General features: G+C 42.3%; 1 protein-coding gene across 2 annotated transcripts in view; it reads right to left on the reverse strand.

Annotated features, from left to right (window-relative positions):
- Positions 1–20,652, reverse strand: part of KCNK2 (potassium two pore domain channel subfamily K member 2) — a 230,111-nt gene that overhangs the window by 61,790 nt on the left and 147,669 nt on the right. For both annotated transcript variants that reach the window (XM_059717798.1, XM_019483180.2), the window contains 2 exons: positions 6,052–6,212; positions 1,053–1,239 (listed from right to left, as the gene is read on the reverse strand). In XM_059717798.1, coding sequence (XP_059573781.1) covers positions 1,053–1,239; positions 6,052–6,212 — 348 coding nt within the window. The remainder of the gene's footprint in view (positions 1–1,052; positions 1,240–6,051; positions 6,213–20,652) is intronic.

Here is a 20,652-nt window from a genome sequence, read left to right on the forward strand (position 1 = left end):
GCAACTGTGTCTGTCTTGGGGCACAGTGGGGTGGGGGGGAAACTACTGCAGGCCTGGCTGCTAGGCCCTGCTGTGGCCATGAAGCCTGCCAGCCATTAAGAAGGTAGGTGCAGGGGAGGTTCTGGGGCCCTGTGCCCCCGGAGAGAATGGAGGAATCTTCATCCTTGGAGGGTTTTAAGGCTGACAGATCAAATACTCAAAAAGTAAGATTGCAACCGTAATTTGTCCCCCTTGTATATATGTGACAGGGGGCAAACTCCAGGGCCCGGTTACAGTGCCAGCCCACCCACCTGACTTTGGGCACACCGCCCACCTTACTCTTCTGCCATGCTTTGTTGTTAAATAATTAGGATGTTATTTAGATGGAAGGTTGCCCTTTGTGCACCTTGATATCAAAGGGTGGTATTCACATGACTCTGACCTCCCTTTTATCATGTCCCATGGCTCACAGATGTTTTCTGTGAGTTGTGCCTGAAGAGGTGAGCACCCCGCTGGTGCTCTGCCATACACTTTCCTCCTTAAAATGGCTACTCAGGGGTGTCTTCCAGCTGCCCTCCTTGCAGGCACTTCTCCAGACTGATGCATCCCACACTAAGTGGAAAGCACCCCAGTTGTGCTCCACCATGGTATGTATGACAGTCTTTCATTATACGAGCAGTCTGTTTTTTCCACAGGACCCCAGCCTGAGTTCACAAGATAAATAGTACCTATTGATTGAATCACATCTGTCCAGAGTTTTAATTGCAGGGACATTCTTTTATACTTCCTGCAGCCTACACAGGAATAAGTTATTTATGGTAAATAAATTAAGAACATTATTTTCTTACAAATAATTATAATTTTAACACTGCCTACCTATGCCTTGTAAACCTGTCAAGCAGAACTTCAGATAGCTTCAAACTCTTTGCTAAAATCTTGCCTTTGTATTATTTACCTATTACCTACAAACTGATTAGGTTATAAACAAAAGTGTTATTATTTATCATTATTGAAAATTCCATATAACATTTTATGGATTCAGGGTGAGATACAATATTATGACAAAAACTTACCTGCAACATAGTCACCAAATCCAATGGTAGTTAAAGTGATAACTACAAAATAAATTGCATCTAGTGTGTCCCAGTCTTCTATGTGCTTGAATATAACCGCAGGAAGAGCAACAAACAGTACGCAGCCAAACAATATAAATATTATTGTTGATATGATGCGAATCTTTGTCTGACTCACATTCCATTTCTATGAAAGAAAGCAAGGTGGGAGGGGAAAGAAAGAATATCCACTGTTAATAAAGTTGTGTCATTGTACGTGAGCATCTATAACCTGCAGTGATATCCTAGGAGATAGAATACTGTCATTCTGAGTCTTCCAGGGAAACAGCTTTTCAAACCAAATGTCAATATTCTGTGAAACATTTGCAAACAATCAATGTTGAGCAATGTTGAACTGTAAGTACTATATGATTTTCTTTCAGTCTCAATGGATAGCATTCATTCCACTCCCTGATATTAATTGATAAGCAAATTAATCATACAAAAGTTTGACAGGCTGAATTAAAAATTTTAATGGCCCTCAGTCACCCTTTAATTTTGTGGCTGCTATTTTCTCTTGCAATTAAATGCATCTATTATCTTTGTGCTTGTTAACAACTGTGAATAAAAATGATGCATTTTACCCATCTGATTACACCCACAAACCAGGTATGTAGCTAAAGACAACAGAATTTTTAAAGCTTACTTTATGTACAATCAATGAAATCAGCAAAGTGCTTAACAAGTTAATGATGGGCCTGTTGTTATATTTTTTCCCTGTCATTTGAAACACAGGCACAGGCTGGAGAATATTAATATAAAATTCCTTATGCTGGTCTAGCCACATCTCTCAGTCTCTTTTTAGAGAACTAAATCTAAGAATGAGAGAATTATTTAGAATCTGTTCTTTAAAGTTAAGATTGCCAAACAGACTGCCAAGAAGGGAACAAACTGGTGCTACTTAGACTGGGGTTTTCATCAGATAGATCAGGGCAATTATTTTGGGTGGAGGGCCGCTTAACAAGCTGTTGAGGGCCACAAGGGTAGCCCTGTCCCTTGACAAGTGTCCCACCCCCTGGTAGCCATCTTGGGACCGGAAGTCCTGCCCCTTACCCTGACCATTGCAACCAGAAGTCCCTCCCCTTTCCCCCAGAAGTATTCCTTTTGGGAATGGGGTTTGCCATTTTGAAACCGGAAAAAAATATATATATACTAAAAATCAAACACTGACAATAACATATCATTTTATTTTTAAACCTATTTTTGTCCTGATTTGTGTGTGATTGTGTGGTGTATATAGAGGGGATTGCATAATAGCTCAAAATGAAGTCTTACTTTTCTATATTGTGGGAGAGTGTGGGGGGATATGGGGTTTGTGGGGGGCTGTGTGTGTGTGGGGGGGTGTGTGTGGATGTGGTTTTATGGGTATGGGGGGTTTGTGCAGGGGAGTGTTTGTGGAGATGTGTGGGTGGGTGTGTGGGTGGGTATGGGGTTTGTGGGGGCTGCGGGGTGTGTGGAGGGGGAGTGTAGCTGGGGTTGCATGTGTGTGTTAGGGTGTGTGTATGTGTAGCAGTAAGCAGAGCTCCCACCAGAGGCACGGGGTGTGTGGCAGGGAGTGCGTGTGGGGAGGGGTATGGGGGTTGTGTGGGGAAGGGTACAGGTGACTGCAGTGTTTTTTTGCTGTGATTGTGTGTGGGGGAGCATGTGGTTGTGGGTTTGCAGGGGAGGGTTTGTGGGTATGGTAGGGTGTACATGGGAGCCCCCAACACATAACTCCTTGAGCTGGTCAGCACCCACTCCTGCCCTGCAACAGCCCGAAGCCCACACATCCTGTGAGGCATGCCCACTACTGTCAGCAGTGCAAAGCCCCAGCCTGCCCCACACCCGCTTCAGACTCAGCCCTGCCAAGTAAGATCAACTGGAACCAGGGCACAGCCCTGACCCACACTGCCTGCCTATGGGTTGTCCTGCTGCCGCCAGGCATGCAGCAGGGCTGGGGTAGCTCTGCAACTGGACTGCCTTTCTAGGCCACCCAGGTGATGGTGGCTTTTTCTGGCTGCCACCACCAATGGCTCCAGCCCCATTGTACTGGTAAGGACCCACGCTGTACAGTTCTGACTCTGCATGATCTGCACCTGCTCCAGGCTCACCTGCCCAGGCTAAGCAGCAGTGGCGCAGGACAGAAGCTGTTGCTCAGCTTGGAGGAAAAGCGGCCCCTTCCCCTCCCACTGCCAGCCATTCCTTCTGCAGCCGCCCGGAGCTCAAACCAGGCTGCCCTGCATCTACACCACCATCACTGCCACCTCTGGGCTGCCCAGTGGGGCAGCAGTGGCAGTGCAGAGGAGCCACAATGCAGCCCAGCACAGGCTGCAGTGGGAATGTCCAGCAGTGGGAGGGGGAGGGGCTGCTTTTCTCCCATGCTGAGCAACAGTGTCTGTCCTACACTGCCACTGCTTAGCCTGGGCAGGCAAACCTAGAACTGGTGCAGGGTGCGTGAGGTCAGGGCTGTGCAGCACAGGTCCCCACTGGTACCACAGGGCTGGGGCCAACAGCACCAGTGACCAGAAGGAGCCACTGCCTTGACTGCCTAGGAAGGCAGTCCAGCTGCAGAGCTGCCCCAGCCCTGCTGCATGCTAAGTGGGTGTCAGGATGCACCATGGGCAGGCAGTGCTGGGTTAGGTGGGACCAAAGGACCTGCTGTAGGCTGGACAAAGACCCACCATAGGCCGTATTTTACCCACCCCGATATAGATACCTGTCCATTTGGAAAACAAAGCAAGAGTGCAGGGCCCTTCCACATAGGAAAACAACTAGCCAGTAGATGCACATAGACCTGATCATAAATTTTAAAACATTGATATTGTGCAGCAGCAATAATTTTATAGAGTTTTATGGAGTTTGAAGAGAAATAGAAGTGGAATGGATAACTAAATACTCATGGAATCTTCTAATATTTCAACCAAGTCTGAATGTGAATGGCTGTTGGTCACCAATACCTGTCTATGGTTGAACTGACGGCTTTGAACAAAAAGACTCTGATCTTTTATTCCCCTTACTTGTCTGAAAGAGTAGAATTCTATTTCCTTTACAGCTAAATGGGAGTTTTCTAGCCAAAGCCCTAGCTATTTTCTTGCCCTTTCTTTACATTTTAGACATGTAAGCCTGTGTGCATAGACTGAGTAGCAACAGCACAAATATATATATCTTTTAAAGAACAGAATCATGTAAGATTGCAACAATCTTAATTTATTAAAGCCAAGTAAAAAGTGTATTAATAATAACCAGGGATCCTGGCTTTCTCTGATTTTAAAAAAATCCCAATTTTTGGATATAAAAAGGTAACCCAAAATCCACATGTTTCCAGGATTCAGCTGAAACATCACTATTTATGTATTTATTTATTTATGGTGTTTCACTTGAATCATGGAAAAATGTTGATTTTGGGTTCCTTTTTTTAATTAAAAAATTGGGGATTTTTTTTTAATCAGAGAAAATCAAGATCCCTGGTAATGGGTCTTGAATGTTTAAGATTGGCAATTGCACCAGTGTTTTTTTTCCTCCCAAATGTTTCAATCTCACATTTTCCTGTTCTTTAAATGACATTTTTTCTGCCCTGTTGCTACTGTAGAAGAAAGGCCGACACAAACAGGGGTGACTCACTCAGATTTCAATCCATTCTGCATGTGAGTAACCTTACACATGTGAGCAATCCTATTGACCTGAACATGAATCCAGTTCTCAGTAAAGTTATGCATAAACAGGAGGAAAGCCTCAGCCACATCAAGAATCAGTGAAACCATGCCAAATTCTTAGGTTTCATATCCTATAACAAAATCCCACAGCTCTAAGTCAGTAGGCTCCCTATACAATGTATGGGAAAAGTTAGGAGCCCAGAAAAGGATTCACAAAAGGGAGCTCATAGGACCCTCCAGGGTTCTAGAGTATTATTTTGGGCTGCAGCTACTAGTGCCCTCTACCACTCAGGATTCATACATGGTAACTCTCTTCTAGAGTTGAATACTTAAGATTGTTCTTGGAAAACTCAAATAAATAGGATTCTGTCCTATCTTAGAATATATAGTTGCTGATGCTGTAGCCATCCTCTTTTATACAACAGCTTAAAGACCTCAGCTTGGACATAGGAGACTTGGGTGCCTGAAAGGTTTCCCTTGCTTGAGGGATTTCAGATCCATATCTCCTACTTTCTGTGATATGCCCTAACACCCAAATTATAGATTATTCTTTAATGGCTCTTCTTCAGCCCCCTGATATTGAAGACTTTTCTTTCTCATGGAGTAATTAAAGAGTCATTCTGGCACAGAGAGAGAAAGAGAGAGAGCATGACTCACTAGACTAGTACAAAATAAAATAGCTTCAATGGGAGAGAGTGAAAATGCTCCCATCCCAGAACAGCTGACAGTCTGATGGGGTTTAGATGTGAGAAGAGTACCACACATCTTAGCCCTGGCCAAGTCTGAAGTGCTTCTGGGAATTTTAAGTACATGGGGAACACAAATCTGAAAAAGAAAGAATATCTATGGATATACGTCTTTTTAGGATTAAGCAAAAGATGAGTGGAGTTTTGAAGATCACAATTTTAAAATTAGGATTCCAATTTCATATCTAGCCCAAATTCTCTGTGATAACTCCCTTCTATGTGGTTCAATGCTGTCATTTTTTAAAACAAACTCCTAACTCCTAGTGATGACAAATCTTATGGCAAACAACGGTTTAGAGGATTTTAAGGACAAAGGAAAATGTGATTGATTTGGATCCTGTTCCTCTTCCCAGCCTTAATTACTGCAGGAAACTAAATCTGAAGGTTTAATATCTTGAACTTCATCCAGTTCACAATCAACAAAGTTGGATAACATGCTCAGTTACAGAGACCTTTGAAACACTCTTGCCAAACGTTAACAGTCAGGTCTTTTCTTAACCTTTTTCCTCTATTTTTTCAACAAATTTGCTATATTTAGAGCAGTAAGTAACATCCAGGGCTATATATATTTAGAATACTCACAACAAATGTATCTTCAACTTTGGCAATTCCTTTTCCAAATATGGTTCCCAGTTGATCTCCAACTCCAGCCAACAGAAAACCAAATAGAGGAATTCCCAGTAAGGCATAGATGATACAGAATATCTTTCCACCTTCTGTACGTGGTGAGATGTTTCCAAAGCCTAAATTACAAACAACTTGAGCTGTTTATAAATTAGTTACATATATGTAAATCCAGCAGTCAAAAAATATTGCAGGAACAGGAAATGTTTAAATGGCCCCTGATGGATAGACACTGTATATTGTTAGGGACATAACCTTATGATTGGATTTTTGCTCATGTTAAGTGTTTGATATTTAACAAGTTTATCTTCCTTCTACAGTGGAATTTTAATCTCAATTATATATATTTTCCCCCTTCTTTGTTGGAGTAACTACCGCCGAGATTGAATATTCAGTTTGTTGTTTACATAAATCCCCTATTGAAATCACTTGGAGATAACCTTCATTAACTTCAAGGGGAGATTTGCCTGAGTACAGCGTACTGGATCTGACCCTCCAAAATGGGAATTATATTAACTAAAGAAATGAAAAATGCATGTGAGGAAGCTTTGAAACAGTATGCAACTCTTATAAAATTCACTATTAACATTCATAACCAAGATCACAATGCACTGTTTCTTCAAAGAAGACATTATAAAACTGGTTATTGAAAAGGCAAGAAGGGGATTTGTACATTAAAGAAACTATTCATATTCTTGAGAATTAAAAGTTAGGTCCTTCTTGTGCACAAATATAAGTTTTAGCAGACAAAGTAAAATGGTGCACAATTCTACAGCACTCAAACCACTTTACAAACTTGAATGCATTTCAGCTAAAATAACCCCCATCCTTAATAAATATATTAGCTCCATTTTAAAATGGGAAACATGAGGTACAAAGCATACAGAACTCAAGCCTGCAAGATGCTAAATACTAGGGCTGTGCAAAATTTTGCCACCAGTTTTGTTTCAACACTGTATCGACCTGTTTCAAGGTTGAAACAGCAAAATTGAAATGAAACATATATGGTCAAAACAGCCTCGAAACAAAATGAGGTAAGCTGAAATGTTTCACCGTTTTGATGCTGTTACGAAGTTTCACCCATAGGCTATAATGGGGAAGATTGAAACAGCCTATAACTTTGTTATTTCTGGCCAGATTTTGATAAACCTTGCAGAAATGGTAGCCCCTTCTGAGGACATCGAGAGTGCTAAGTTTCAAGAAGGTAAATGTAGGGGGTTCAGAGAAACTGCACCCCAAAGTCTTGAGAGCCAAACTTGTGTCATGTATATGTATTAAGCCACAGCAGGGTCAAAACTTGCAGAAATGGTAGCCCCTGCTGAGGCCACAAAGCCTGCCACATTTCAAGGAGATAGGTGCATGGGGTTCAGAGAAACTGCACCCCAAATCCTGAAAGCAAAACTAATGTCATATGTATGTGTTAAGCTACAGTGGGGTTAAAACTGCAGGCATGCTAGCCCCTGTGGAGGCCATGAAGCCTGCCAAGTTTCAAGGAGATAGGCACAGGAGTTTGGGGGAAACTGCACCTCAGGCTGTGGACAAGCAAAACTCATGACATGGATGACACTGTGTGTTAAGGTGCAGCAGGGTGAAAGCTGCAGGCCTGCTAGCCCCTCCTGAGGCCACAAAGCCTGCCAGCTGTCAAGGAGATTGATGCAGGGGTTCTGGGTTCTGGGGCCCTGCACCTCTGGCCACAGGCAGGCAAAACCTGTGTCACGGGTGCTTGTGCAACTGTGTTTGCTTTGGGGCACATTGTGGGGGGAACTACTGCAGGCCTGACTGCTGGGCCCTGCTGCAGCCACTGAGCCAGCCAGCTGTTAAGGAGATAGGTGCAGGGGGGCTCTGGGGCCCTGCACCCCTAGCTGCTGACAGACAAAACTCATGATATGGGTGCTTGTGCAATTGACTGTCTCTGTCTTGGGGCAGCTGATTGTCTGTATTGATTATTTCCTCTCCTTAGTCTGTGGTTTTGTAGGTGTTAATCCATGCTAGTTAACTCATTATCTAGTGGCTAGGTAATGTGTATTGAGCTGGTCCCTGAGTGAATCATGATTAATTGGTAACTGGTAGCACAGTAGCTTAGCAGCCAGGCCTGCAGTAATTCCTCTCCTCCACACACCCCCACCTCGTGCCCCAAGACAGACACAGTTGCACAAGCACCCATGTCACGAGTTTTGCTTGTCTGCATCTTGAGGTGCAGTTTCCCCCAAACCTCTGCACTTATCTCCTTGAAACTTGGCAGGCTTTATGGAATCAGCAGGGGCCACTGTCCCAGCAGTTTTTACTCCACTGTGGCTTAACACATACATGTGACATGAGTTTTGCTCTCAGGATTTTGGGGTGCAGTTTCTCTGAACTCCCTGCACCTATCTTCTTGAAACTTGGCAAGCATCATACGGTCAGAAGGGGCTACCATTTCTGCAAGTTTTGTTGAAATCCAGCCAGAAATGACAAAGTTATAGCCTGTTTTGGCCTTCCCCATTATATCCTATGGGCAAAACATCGAAATAGCGTCGAAACGGCAAAACGTTTCGAAGGAATGGAACAGCCGTTTCAACTCAAAACAAAAGTCAAAACAAAACACTATTCTGTCGAAATGTCAAAATGCTGGTCGAAATGGAACGCTTCCATTTCGCACAGCCCTACTAAATTCTCTCAAGTCCAAGCATCTCAAAGGATTGGCCTCTAAAGTGACTCATCCAAAGTCATACAGGAAGCATACTGCAGAATGAAAACCAGATATTCTCAGTCCCAATTCTGTCTCTTAAGCAAAATACCTCTTCCTCTACCTGACGTTCATTTCTGGGGTATTGCTACACCACAGGGCTCAAAGCTGTGCTATTTTTCACGGGGAATTTCAACCAAAACTATTTTTTAAATAAAATAATTCAATAGAAAATTTACTATGAAATATAAAAAAGACAAAATACTTAAGCCAGAAACTGAAAAGTTTTGGGCTTTAAGCATTTGGTTTTTAAATTGCATATAAATATTTTACAAGGAAAATATGCTTTTAACAAAATAATTTTATTTAATCAAAATAATTAAGTTTTCTTTCAGAAACAGTCTAGACAAAACATTTCAACCAACTTTCCTCAGAATTTACAAGGTGTGTTATTATATTGTTTTTAGATGTAATTCACCATTTTTACTCGGTGGGATATAATACAGACCCATGAACTTTTGGATACTAGAGATTACCAGTGACTGAAACTCTCTTTTGTATCTATATAAATTTCTGTTTAATTATTTTGAGCACTGGTTCAGGCAGAGTTTCTTCATGTAGCACATTTGCTTATTTGTATTACTCATGTACAGAAATTGGACATGAATCAGAACCAAAGCCTTTCATGCAAAATTTCAAAATGCCTATAAGTACACAGTTAAATGTTATAATATTTTAAATAAAACCTGAGTATGAATGTGCTGGATTCAGTTGTAAATTGGAAAAGTATGTAACAAGTGTATTGAAAAAGTATCAAGTGTTTAACTGTTACAGCAAACTAAGAATGTATAGTTATTACAAGATTTTAACTTATAGAGAATATTAAAACATGACAAATATCCAAAACTAACTACACTTATGTTGCACACATTGAATTCTTTCAAGGCATTCATTGGCTATACAATGATCAAAACCATTCTTGGTATAGCTGCACAGAAAAAAAACAGAACTCCAGGAAACTCAAGTTTGCCTCGATACGCATGAATTAAACCTAATATAAATTCCCCCCAAAATATGTTTTCATGGATTTATGATTGAGAAAAACAGAATAATACTAAAGGGTAAAAAATTAAATTGATGATAAACCCGAAGTCAAGCATTAATAACCACCCCCCAAAAAAATCAGAAGCATGGTTATATTCAGAAGAAATGCCAACATGTTAGCTATGGAAGTACACAATTTGGGCCCCCAAACAACTTTAATTCCACTCTGTCATGATGATATGCAACTATGATTCATATGATTATAAAGCATTTTAGTACCTGAGACATTGGATTAGATTCAACTGGTCTTTGAAAAAGCAAATGTTTTCTTCCTTTCCTTCTTTGTTACCACTCACAATGTCAGCACAGGACAATTAAATATAGTGCTCTGCACTAAACCAGAGCCAGGGCTAAAACCACTGAGGATTGGCATTCAGAGAGTTAGAACTGATTCATTCTCCACCTTATGGCTCCAAACATATCTCACAATGCAAGAGGGAATTTGACTTAGAGGTTCAAAATAAAGTTAGATTCTTCGCACTTGTGGCCAAATCAAAAAGGAGAAATGTACACCCTAGTTAAGTCTCCTTTCATAAATATGTCTCTGTGCTATGAAGAGATTCTCTGGATCAACTCCTAGGAAGCCTCAGTGTAATTTAAAATCAATATACTAAGTATATAAAAATCTCACTTTGCTTTTTTGTAATGCCCTTGTTTTGGGTGAGGGGTCGTTTGTTTTCATTTGAGGGGGTGGGGGTTGTAGAGCAGATGTGGTTCCATACAATGTCAGTGGTTCACAGTGAAATTAACATACTGACACCCCAAACAGGAGGTCATTTTGCACTGCTCCACTCTTCAAAGAATATGCTTCCTGTAGAGGACTGCTTCTAATAGGCAACTGTCAATCCTCTGGATTATGATGTACATATAAGAGGTCTAATCAGACATGTTATGAATCCACTTGTGGCTGACAAGCCCAATTTGAGAGTGACACAGCTTGTTACAAGTTTCACAGATCCACATGTTATCTGAGTTGGAGTCCAAGTTTACAGCATGCTGCTTACTTCTCTCTCACTTTGCTTCCTCCCTCTGGATGAAAGCCACTTCATGTTTAGCTGCACCCAGTGCCAGATGCTTCCTCCAGATTGGACAGGTTTCTGTGTGCTCTCCCAGCTTTCTATGTTGATGCTGAATGACTTCATATAATTTTTGCACATATAGTAGTACTGCCTTAGAGGACAACCCCACTTTCTAGAGCCATCTCAAATCTTGCTATACAAAATATTTTTGGGGATAGGCTCTCCTCCCATTCTCCTGACATGGCCAATCTATCGCAACCTCCTCTTCTTGATAGTGGTTTATAAACGTGTCAATCCTGCATGCTTCAGTACCTCTGTGTTTAGTATTCTGTCTTCCCACTTTATTTTCTAGATCTTATGCAGACACCTCACATGGAAGCTGTTCAGTCTCTTGATGTGCCATCAAGGAACTGTTTGTAATGTACTACTACTAATTACTATGAGAACAATTCTCTCTCATTCAGTTCTATATATGTACATCTCTAGAGACATACTTTTCATAGGAACCTAAAAGTAATCTCTCTTTTCTTTTACCTGCATCTAGCATATTTTATGTGCTCTTCAGGATGGCTATTTTTCACATAGAAACAATGCATCCCCTTTTAATTAATTGCACATGAAAGGCTCTCACGCATTATCAATTAACAGCCTGCAGTGTTTCTTTGGTTGGATTGTCACTTTATAGAATAAAGAGTACAGTGCGTTCTGGAAGTCTATCCTTATAATTCTTCTTTGATATGCTCTGTGCCCCAGTGAAATGGTGTAGTATGAGATTTCCATCACACAAAAATCATGCATGCTTTATTCTTATGTTCCATAACATTCTGCCACAAATAAGCCTGATAGCTACATAACTTGCTCCCAAATCCTGTCCTTACTCTCTCATACTTTAAGATATTCTCTGATTTATGAATCAGGAGAGGAAATGTACTTGCATTGTTTGGGGTTGATCCAGTTGCTCAGCCTTTTGTCTAAAAGAATGCTCTGAATGTCTGAAAACGACATCAGCATGCTGGTCCTGCTTAAGACCAAGCAAAAATACATCCCATACAACATGCTGAGACTAGAGCATAAACCACAGGGACACCACTACATGCCTCTAAGTATCACGCTGCTCTCTTCTATTTGCAGTTGATGAAACAGAAATTCACAACATTACTTGAATAAGTGCCCTGGCAGCACACCCATTCACTGCAGATCTTGCTCTTCTGCTCCATCAGCAACAGTAGAAGCCAACACCATAAAAGCACTTAGGTGCCTAAATCCAAAAATGAGATCAAGAGAAACCCTGTCAACCTCAGAGGCATCTGAGGATATCTCTATTATGTGCAAAATAGGGCTGTGCTATGTCAGTACTAAATTCTCAACTGGAAGCAGTAGTACAGCTTCAACAGGAGGGGTGGAGAATGTCCCCTATCCCAGCTAATCTACATATTGGTGAAGAAAGTACTCTCCAGAGAAATTTTAACCCCTTCAAGATGAGGAGGACCAAGAGTCAAGTAGGTCTCCCACTTCTTGGTTGAATGCAATAACTACTGGGCTATCAAGTAGAAGTTTGGTAGCACCACCTTCTCCTGTTCCAGCAGTAAGCCAGATGATCATACTCAAAAGGATGATTTAGGTCAGGGTATTGGTAGCCACCCCATGGCCACAGGGTGGTTGTGATGCTCCCTGGTGGCTGTGGCGCCCCTCTCTAGCTCACCTGCAGCCCTTCCCTTTGATCATTCTCCTGCCATACCTTGCTCTTATTGAAAGTTATATAAGGGAAGCTGTGCATGTGCTCTGTACGCCAGAGCCTGTGCGGATCACCACCAGGCCCCTTCTAGGTCCCCTCAATCACCACTCTGCTCCTCAGACTAGTAGACCTTGTTGGCCTCTCTGCATCTCTGCTGGGCACCTGTTGCTTTAAGGGTGTATCGCATGGCTCATACCTCCCTTACACCATGCCCCAAGCCTCACAGATGTTCTGTTTGTGAAGCTGTTTATTTAAACATTCAGCCCCCCTTGGGCCTTCAAATTCCTCTGGTCCCCTGCACAGTCCCTTCCTGAACTTTCAGACCTCTGGTCCCACATGCAGCCCCTCCTCTGGGATCCCGGACTACTGGTCCTGCACACTGGCCCTTCTCTGGGCTCCCGGCCCCCTCTGTGGGTTCAAAATAAAACAAAAACCATCTGCCTGTAAAACCCTGATTTCTTCTGCCCAGGGGCTTGCCTCTGCTCCTAGGCCTACTGGGTTCTTTATATCAACTCCAATCTCTTCGTGTGTCCTGCTGCCAAGAGCTCCTCACTTTTTGGCTGCCATGGAGAGACCAACTAACCGGCTCAGGCTCTAGACTTGTATAGCTCCAGCCTAAGCCCCTTCCAGTCAAGTGAGTCTTTCATTAGCCCCTTGCAGGCTGCTAGCTTCCTTAAAGGAGCAGGCACTCCCCAGGGCCCTGCTACAGTATCCAACTTCAGCATGTGTGGCCCCATGGACCATACATTGTAAGGGTGGCCTAGCCGGTTTCTTTCTTCTCTGCATAGGCTCGGCTGATGGCACATAACTTTCTGCCTCCTAGCATCACTGGCTGTGCATGGCCCTTGCCTTCAGGCGGCAGCAGCAGCACGCAGATCCCACAACCTGCTGTGCTCCTCCAGTCCCTCCCCAACTACATAGTTGTGGGAGAAGGGACTCAGGGGCCATCAGGATGCCAATTGGGGGTTTTAAGTAGCGGGTTTTAGACTGTAAATCCCAGTCTCACATAGGTGCTTAAGTCCAGGAGAGAAGTGTAAGTTCAGATATACCCTTCTTTTCACAGATTTCTATTAGCTGGCTTATAAATCCCCTATCCTCTGCCAAGAGGCTGGCTTCTGTGGAATCTAGTCCTAGGAGCCTTGCTGTCCCCATTTTCTGGTGTTAATGAATTCCACTCCCTAATCCTAAAAGCTAGGTGTAGTGACATTCTGCATTGCTTAAGGATCTGGTTTGCAGTGCTTTTCGAAGCTGGTCCCTTTTCCCAATCTGCCATGTTGACTGAACTACCTCCTAAAATCAGCAACAAGTACACTTCATTTTCCACTCCATCATCTCTTCTCCTGGATAGGGACTGTAAATGGAAATTTGCTCAGGAATGGCTGAATTCTCATGTTCCTGCACATAGATCAAATACAACTTGGACATAGAGAGTTGGGGCTTGGTTCTAGAGGGTCACAACCCAGGGAATCAGAAACAGACAAGGCCAGGAAGCTAGGGTCCCAGCTAAAGTAAGGGGATCAGGAACAGGTAGGTCAGGAGGCCAAGATTTGTAAAGGAAGCAGGCAGGCAGTTGCCATGGGTCGAACCACAAGGCAGAAACAGGAAGTAGGGATCCAGACTGGAGTCACTAGCCAGGGGGTCTGGGTTAGGCAACTATATCTGTAAGAGGCCAGCACAAGGGTAGTTCAGGTTGAAGTGTGGAACAAGAAACCAGTGGCAGGAACAAGGATGAAGCCAAGAAGCCAGCAGGAGGAACCCAGGAACCTAAAGGACAAGCAGGAAGGAATCATGAACTGGGAAACTAGGAATCAACAGATAGAAGCCCAAAACTAAATAGAGAAGCATCTCACCTCAGTAGCCTGCTGGGCATTGGAAGAGCTGTCGCTCATAAGCAGACAGCCATGCCTGTGCAGGGAATTTGGGACCAGCTGGAAGTAATTAGGTTGCTAGCACCCAAACAGGTGACCAAGAACAGCTGGGAATAATGTAGCCTGCTTGCTGACACGTATCCTGACACCAACACCATAAGCACACAGGCACTAGCTCTATGCAAGGCAAGGTTCATCATATCTCACATCTTATATTGTATTTCTAATCATTTCATTCCGCAGAGCTGGCTCCTAGATTTAGCCTTGCTTTTGAATGGTTCATGCGCATGTAGCAAGAACCTGATCCTGAACCTATTGAAGCTAGTGGAAAGATTCCTGCTGAAAGTCCTAAGAGCTTTTTACCACTCTCTGTCTATAGTGCATTAGATCAGAATTAAAATGTTACTTCTAAAACTGGGTCACCTTCAACAGAGGCAACATCAGTGTCCTTTTTGGACTGCCCCCTACCCCACCTCCATAAAGCATAGCATGACTTCCCAATTTCATAAAATCACTTTCATGTTTTGATAAGTGCCAAGTGGGCCTCTAATACCCAAAGGATTTATATGCATTTAGAGTATTCTATCTCTGTCAAGTAGTTATTGACAGGTTAAAAAAAAAAGAGTAGTTTCCAGTCACTCATATATGAATCAAGAGTGAGAGGGCATTGAAAATATAGACTAATAGCTCTATTAAACAAGATAAAACATTACATGGTTTTACTTGCAAGACATCCAATAACACCCAAGATTCAACTTACATATATGATTCAGGAGGCACTTGTTAGTTTTGGCTGAAGTACTAGAAAAAGTAGTATAAGCATTCATTACTTCTTAATGATAGCAATAAACAATGTGGTTTACTAATTTTTTCTCATTTTATTTATTTGATTTCAAATACACATACATTAGAAAGAAAACTTTTGTAATGTTTTCCATTTGAGAAAGGTCCACTTTTGACTAAAATATTCTTTTTAGATGGATATTTTCTTGGTTATGAACAAAACCAATACTGTTCAAAATATCAACTTCTAATTTTTTCTATAATGAATAGCAACTTGCTTAATAAACATGCAAAAGTATAAATTCCATGCAATTTTATGATTTAAAAAGTCTCTAGGACACAAACTAGCCTCAAATGAAATGCCAAAAAATTCTTGCATGAAACTATATTACAAACCGCTCGTTTTATTTTTCATCTACATCCACAGAAGGAGGATATCTTCAATGAAGATATAACAGATAACATTTGTTTCTAGTACTGACAAACGTTTGCTTTTGATCCCCAATTGATGATGACTCAGTCATTTAGAAAGCATCCTCAGGTTCCTGGCTAAAGGATCTTTCTCCTCTGCTCAGGGTCAGCCATATTTGGGATCAAGAAGGCAGATCAGCACAGACTGCTGGGAGGGCAGGGGCAGGGAGAGGGGATTTGTCTTCTTCTGTAGCAGGGGTCATGGTCCTCTCCTTTGGATCTGTAAAGTGTATTTTACCAAACTACTTCCTACCCTTTCAGTGGAAGGATACTGAGAGTGCTTTCATCCCCCTACTTTACCTGTGGATAGTTAAGATGTTCCTGATGTTTTCAGACATTGGCCTTAGTAGATGCGTGAGAGGGTTCCTTATGCAGTTTTGTCTGAAATAGGCTAGACCAGGGGTGGGAAAAACAACCAGATCTGGCCCTTGGAGGGATTTTGCCCAGCCCACGACATCGCAGCCAGACTCCATTTCCCAGCAGATCTGGCAGCAGCAACTCCTTTGGCTGCCACTGTCAGACCTGTTCCCACTGCCCAGGCACCCAGGCCCATCTGCCCCACACCTATCACCAGGGGTGGGACCTGCATGGGCAGGGTAAAATGGAGCCATAGGACCATGGGCCCATGAGGTGTGGTGCCTAGGACAAGACAGGTGGGCAGGACCAGGTAGACCCCAGAATCATGGGGTGGTAACAGCACAGGGCCAGGCCCAGGGCAGAGTCACAATCCACTGCCTGCATACTTCTGCAATGGTCATGGGTTCTGCAGGATGGGGCATGTAGGAAGTGGATCATGGCTCTGCCCCAGCCCCATGCTGTCACCACTGCACGATCCTGGCCGCAGCCTCAGATGCAGCTTCTCACTTGGCTCTTGGCTGGTCTCCAGGGAGACCTTGGAATTGCAGAGGTATATGGGCAGCAGATCATGGTTCTGCCCTGGCCTGGCCCAGTGTAGTCACCGCTCAGTGATACCAGGGTCTCCCTGGCCCCGCCTGCCCATCTCAACCCAGATACCACTCCCTGTGGGCTCATGGCCCCATCCCAACACCCAGCTGCACACCCTGCCTGCACAGGTCCTGCCCCCAGCAGTGGGTGCAGGGGAGGATGGGCCGGGGTGGCCCGGCAGCAGGACCAGGTCTGGCAGAGGCAGCCAAAGGAACTGCCACTGCCAGGAAATAGAATCTGGCCATGGGCCAGATCCAGCCCACTGGCCAGATTTTTTCCATGTCTGGGCTAGACAGATACTTCTATAGGATGGTCCTGCCTTGAGCACGGGATTGGACTAGATGACCTCCTGAGGTTCCTTCCAGCCCTACTTTTCTATGATTCCAAATGTTCAGATCCTGATGAAAAGACTGGGGGTTTTATTATAATTTCTCATCCAGAAATATTTTAGAACAAGTTGCTAGACTAAGTAGTCTTCACTGAAGCTAGTAAATTCTTTCTTATTGAAAGGAATTCATATAGCATTTTTATTTATGCAAATATATCCAGAGGTCTACTTGCTTTATTTGCAATATTGAGAATTAGAGACTGTCACTTCTGAAGCTGTTTTTCACAATGAAGTAGAGGCAAATGGTCTGCTCAAACAGTTCATGTTTTCTTGTTGTTTTTGAGAGCTCTCAAGTTGGTTGACAGGCTGGCTAGATGATGTCTCCAATCCAAAAGTTGTCAGTTACACTCATCAATATAGCTCTAAGTCCCATCCCACATTCCGTGTGTCTACTTTATACTTTGTTCCTGTCAGTTTCACTATGTGGCTCACTCTATTCTTCTCCTCCTTCATATTTTATCCTGTAGTATAAGTGGCATTAAGGAACTCCTGCAAGATTGTTATATGACATATCCACAAAACTGCATTTTCTTCCAGACCACCATACAGTCAGTCCTTGACTTGCAACATTTCGAGTTACAATGTTTCACACTTACAGTGTTTATAAGTTGACACCCTGTTTCAACTTTCTGATGTTAGTTTTGACTTTACAGCGCTTGATCCAATGCAACGTGACACCAATGAACAACTTCACTGCATCACCCATTTCCCTGGAGAACATCTGTCCAAACTTCCTTGGACACTTTCTTAAAGAAAGTAGACAAGACTCCAGAAAAAAATGCAGCCAAGACTCCTGAGAAGACTTCAGCCAAGAACCCTTCAAAAAGTCCAACCAAGAGCCCTTCAAAAAGTCCAGCAAAGTCACCTCAAAGAAGTCCTTCCAAATCAATATGATTGCTACTTACAATATAAATATATTAATGTAACTATATTACTCATCTATAATTGATTGAGTACAAAATTATGGGTTATTTTTGGTAAAAATAGAGTATTGAGCCTTGGTTCAAGAACCAATCCCCCATTTACAACATTGTTACCTATGGGTAAATCAGGTCCAAGTTACAACGTTTCAACTTAAGACATGGTTTTCAGGAACCAATTGTGTCGTAAGTCCGAGGACTGCCTGTTTTAAAAAGCTGTTCTGCAGTTAGTGCTATCCTCTGTGATATGCCACTGTATCTTATTGTTGTCATCTAGCTAACTTTCAGCATGCTCCTGAAATACCAGAATTCAAAGACCCTGAGGCATCATTCAGTGTCCCTCTTGATGGACACCCTGGTTGCACTTCAATTACACTAATTTCTCCATCTATGCAAATGGCATCTGCATATTAAAGGAAGAGGGAAGACCTGCCTCAGCAAACCTAAATGGAATGCTCTGATAGAAACGTTATGGGGTGACACCTACCAGAATTTCTGGTCCCCAATTCATGGGTTTTAAAAAAAAATAGATTGTTAGGGCTCAAGAGATTGGTATTTGCATATTTGCTGACCCAGTGGTGCCAAGAATTAGGAACACATTTCACTCTAAGATGCATTTAAATTAGTGTATGGATGCATACAAGGTTGTTACTGAATCATATAAACATGGTGAATGAGTTGTTGGAATTATGCTTATTGTACCTACATTCCTGGTTCCAACAGGAAAATGTAGGTATGGGGGTTCTATTTCTTATAGGCAAACTGAGACACCTGAAACCACTGGCTATGAAATATAAATGGAAAAGACCAAGTTTATTCATGTTAACTGCATAATTTTTTTGTTTTGTTTTTTGGGGGGGTTTTAAGAAAAAAGAACAAAGGGATATCAAATGATCAGAAGGAAACATGATACATAGAGAACATAGTTGCAATAAATAAGAATGGATAACAATAACTTTTGGGACCACAGACTTGTTGGTATCAGTTTGCCAACACTTTCTCTTGCTCTTCCTAAAGGGCTTCTATAGTGCCTCCACTAGATTATTCCCAAAATATCATGTGCATCTGTTATTATTTTTAAGTATGATTTGTAATGGTATAATATTTAAAACAGTGACTCTCAATTGGGACCCATGAGATCCTTTTAAGGGTGCAGCAGGATGCAACACAATATTAGCACTGATGTACAAACATCTACACATGATTTACAGGACAAACCCAGAGATTTCAAATAGGAATCCTTGGTCTCAAAAACATTCTGATCTGTTATAGTCTTTATGAGTTCTTTTGCACTAAAAAAATGATCAATTATTTTTCCAGTTAGAAAATGAGTGAAATTAGTTTTGAAATGGGGTACAGCTATATCCAGAAAAAATCTGTAAATGTGCCTTGAGGGTAAAAATCACCTGTTTAGAAGCACCAGTAGTGGACTAGGACATTACAGGGGTCTGCATTTTTCCAGCCACAAAACAAAAATGCTAGGATACATGCCCATACACGGTAGGTAGAAATTTCTGCACACACTTAAAAAAAATTCTATTACCTTGGGATTTATATTCAGCACATGAGAATACTTAAATTTATAGTTAGCCCTCTTTCATAGCCAGAGTGTATAACTCTCTCTTGCCTCGCAAGTTGTGGGGTATGTGTACATACGTATCTATAGTACTTACATGGTCCCCATTGAGTGCCTCATAATCCTTATCTATTTATCTTCATAACTTCCCTGGAAGAGTAGAGATACTATTAACCACACTATACAGATGGAAGACAGAAGCACAGAGGCTGAGATTCTCCTAGATATTTAAGCACTTAAGCTTGCATTGATTTCACCCCTTATTTTAAAAGAAAACAATTAAGACCACTAAAAATGAGAAGTATGTTCCTAGATAATAAATCTGATTTTAATGAAAGAAAATTAAGTACCTAATCATCTTGGAGCACCCAGGCCTAAGTGACTTGCTCAAGACCACACAGGAAGTCTATGACTACTAACTTTACCACTGGGCCATTCTATCTTTCTGCATATAATTATACCCACATATACACACACTCCTTTCTGTGTAAGGAGTTTAGACTGGATAAGAGACAAGGGCCATTTGTAAAGGTGAACATTTTAGTGTAGTTAACAGGAGAGGTGAGGTGGAATACATATCCAGTCATACAGGCTCATGCACAATACCAATGTCTAATGTCATGGTTTGAGAGTGTCCCCCATGGAGTAAGTCCCCAAGGGCAAGTCATGCCTATCAACCTAATTGCCTTCTATGATGAGATGACTGGCTCTGTGGATGTGGAGAAAGCAGTGAATGTGGTATACCTTGATTTTAGCAAGATTTCTTATATGGTCTCCCATAAAATTCTCACAAGCAAGCTAAGGAAGTACGGGCTGGGTGAATGGCCTATAAGGTGGATAGAAAACTGGCACTTGTCCTTGTTGAACCTCATGAGATTTCTTTTGGCCCAAACCTCCAATTTGTCTAGGTCACTCTGAATCCTAGCCCTACCCTCCAGCATATCTACTGCTCCCCACAGCTTGGTTTCATCTGTAAACTTGCTGAGAGTGCACTCCATCCCATCTTCCAGGTTGTAAATGAAGATATTGAACAAAACCAGCCCCAGAACAGACCCCCTTGGGGCACTCTGCTTGATACCAGCTAC

This window comes from Alligator mississippiensis, chromosome 1 (genome assembly GCF_030867095.1).
Source record: "Alligator mississippiensis isolate rAllMis1 chromosome 1, rAllMis1, whole genome shotgun sequence".
Lineage (NCBI taxonomy): Eukaryota > Metazoa > Chordata > Crocodylia > Alligatoridae > Alligator > Alligator mississippiensis.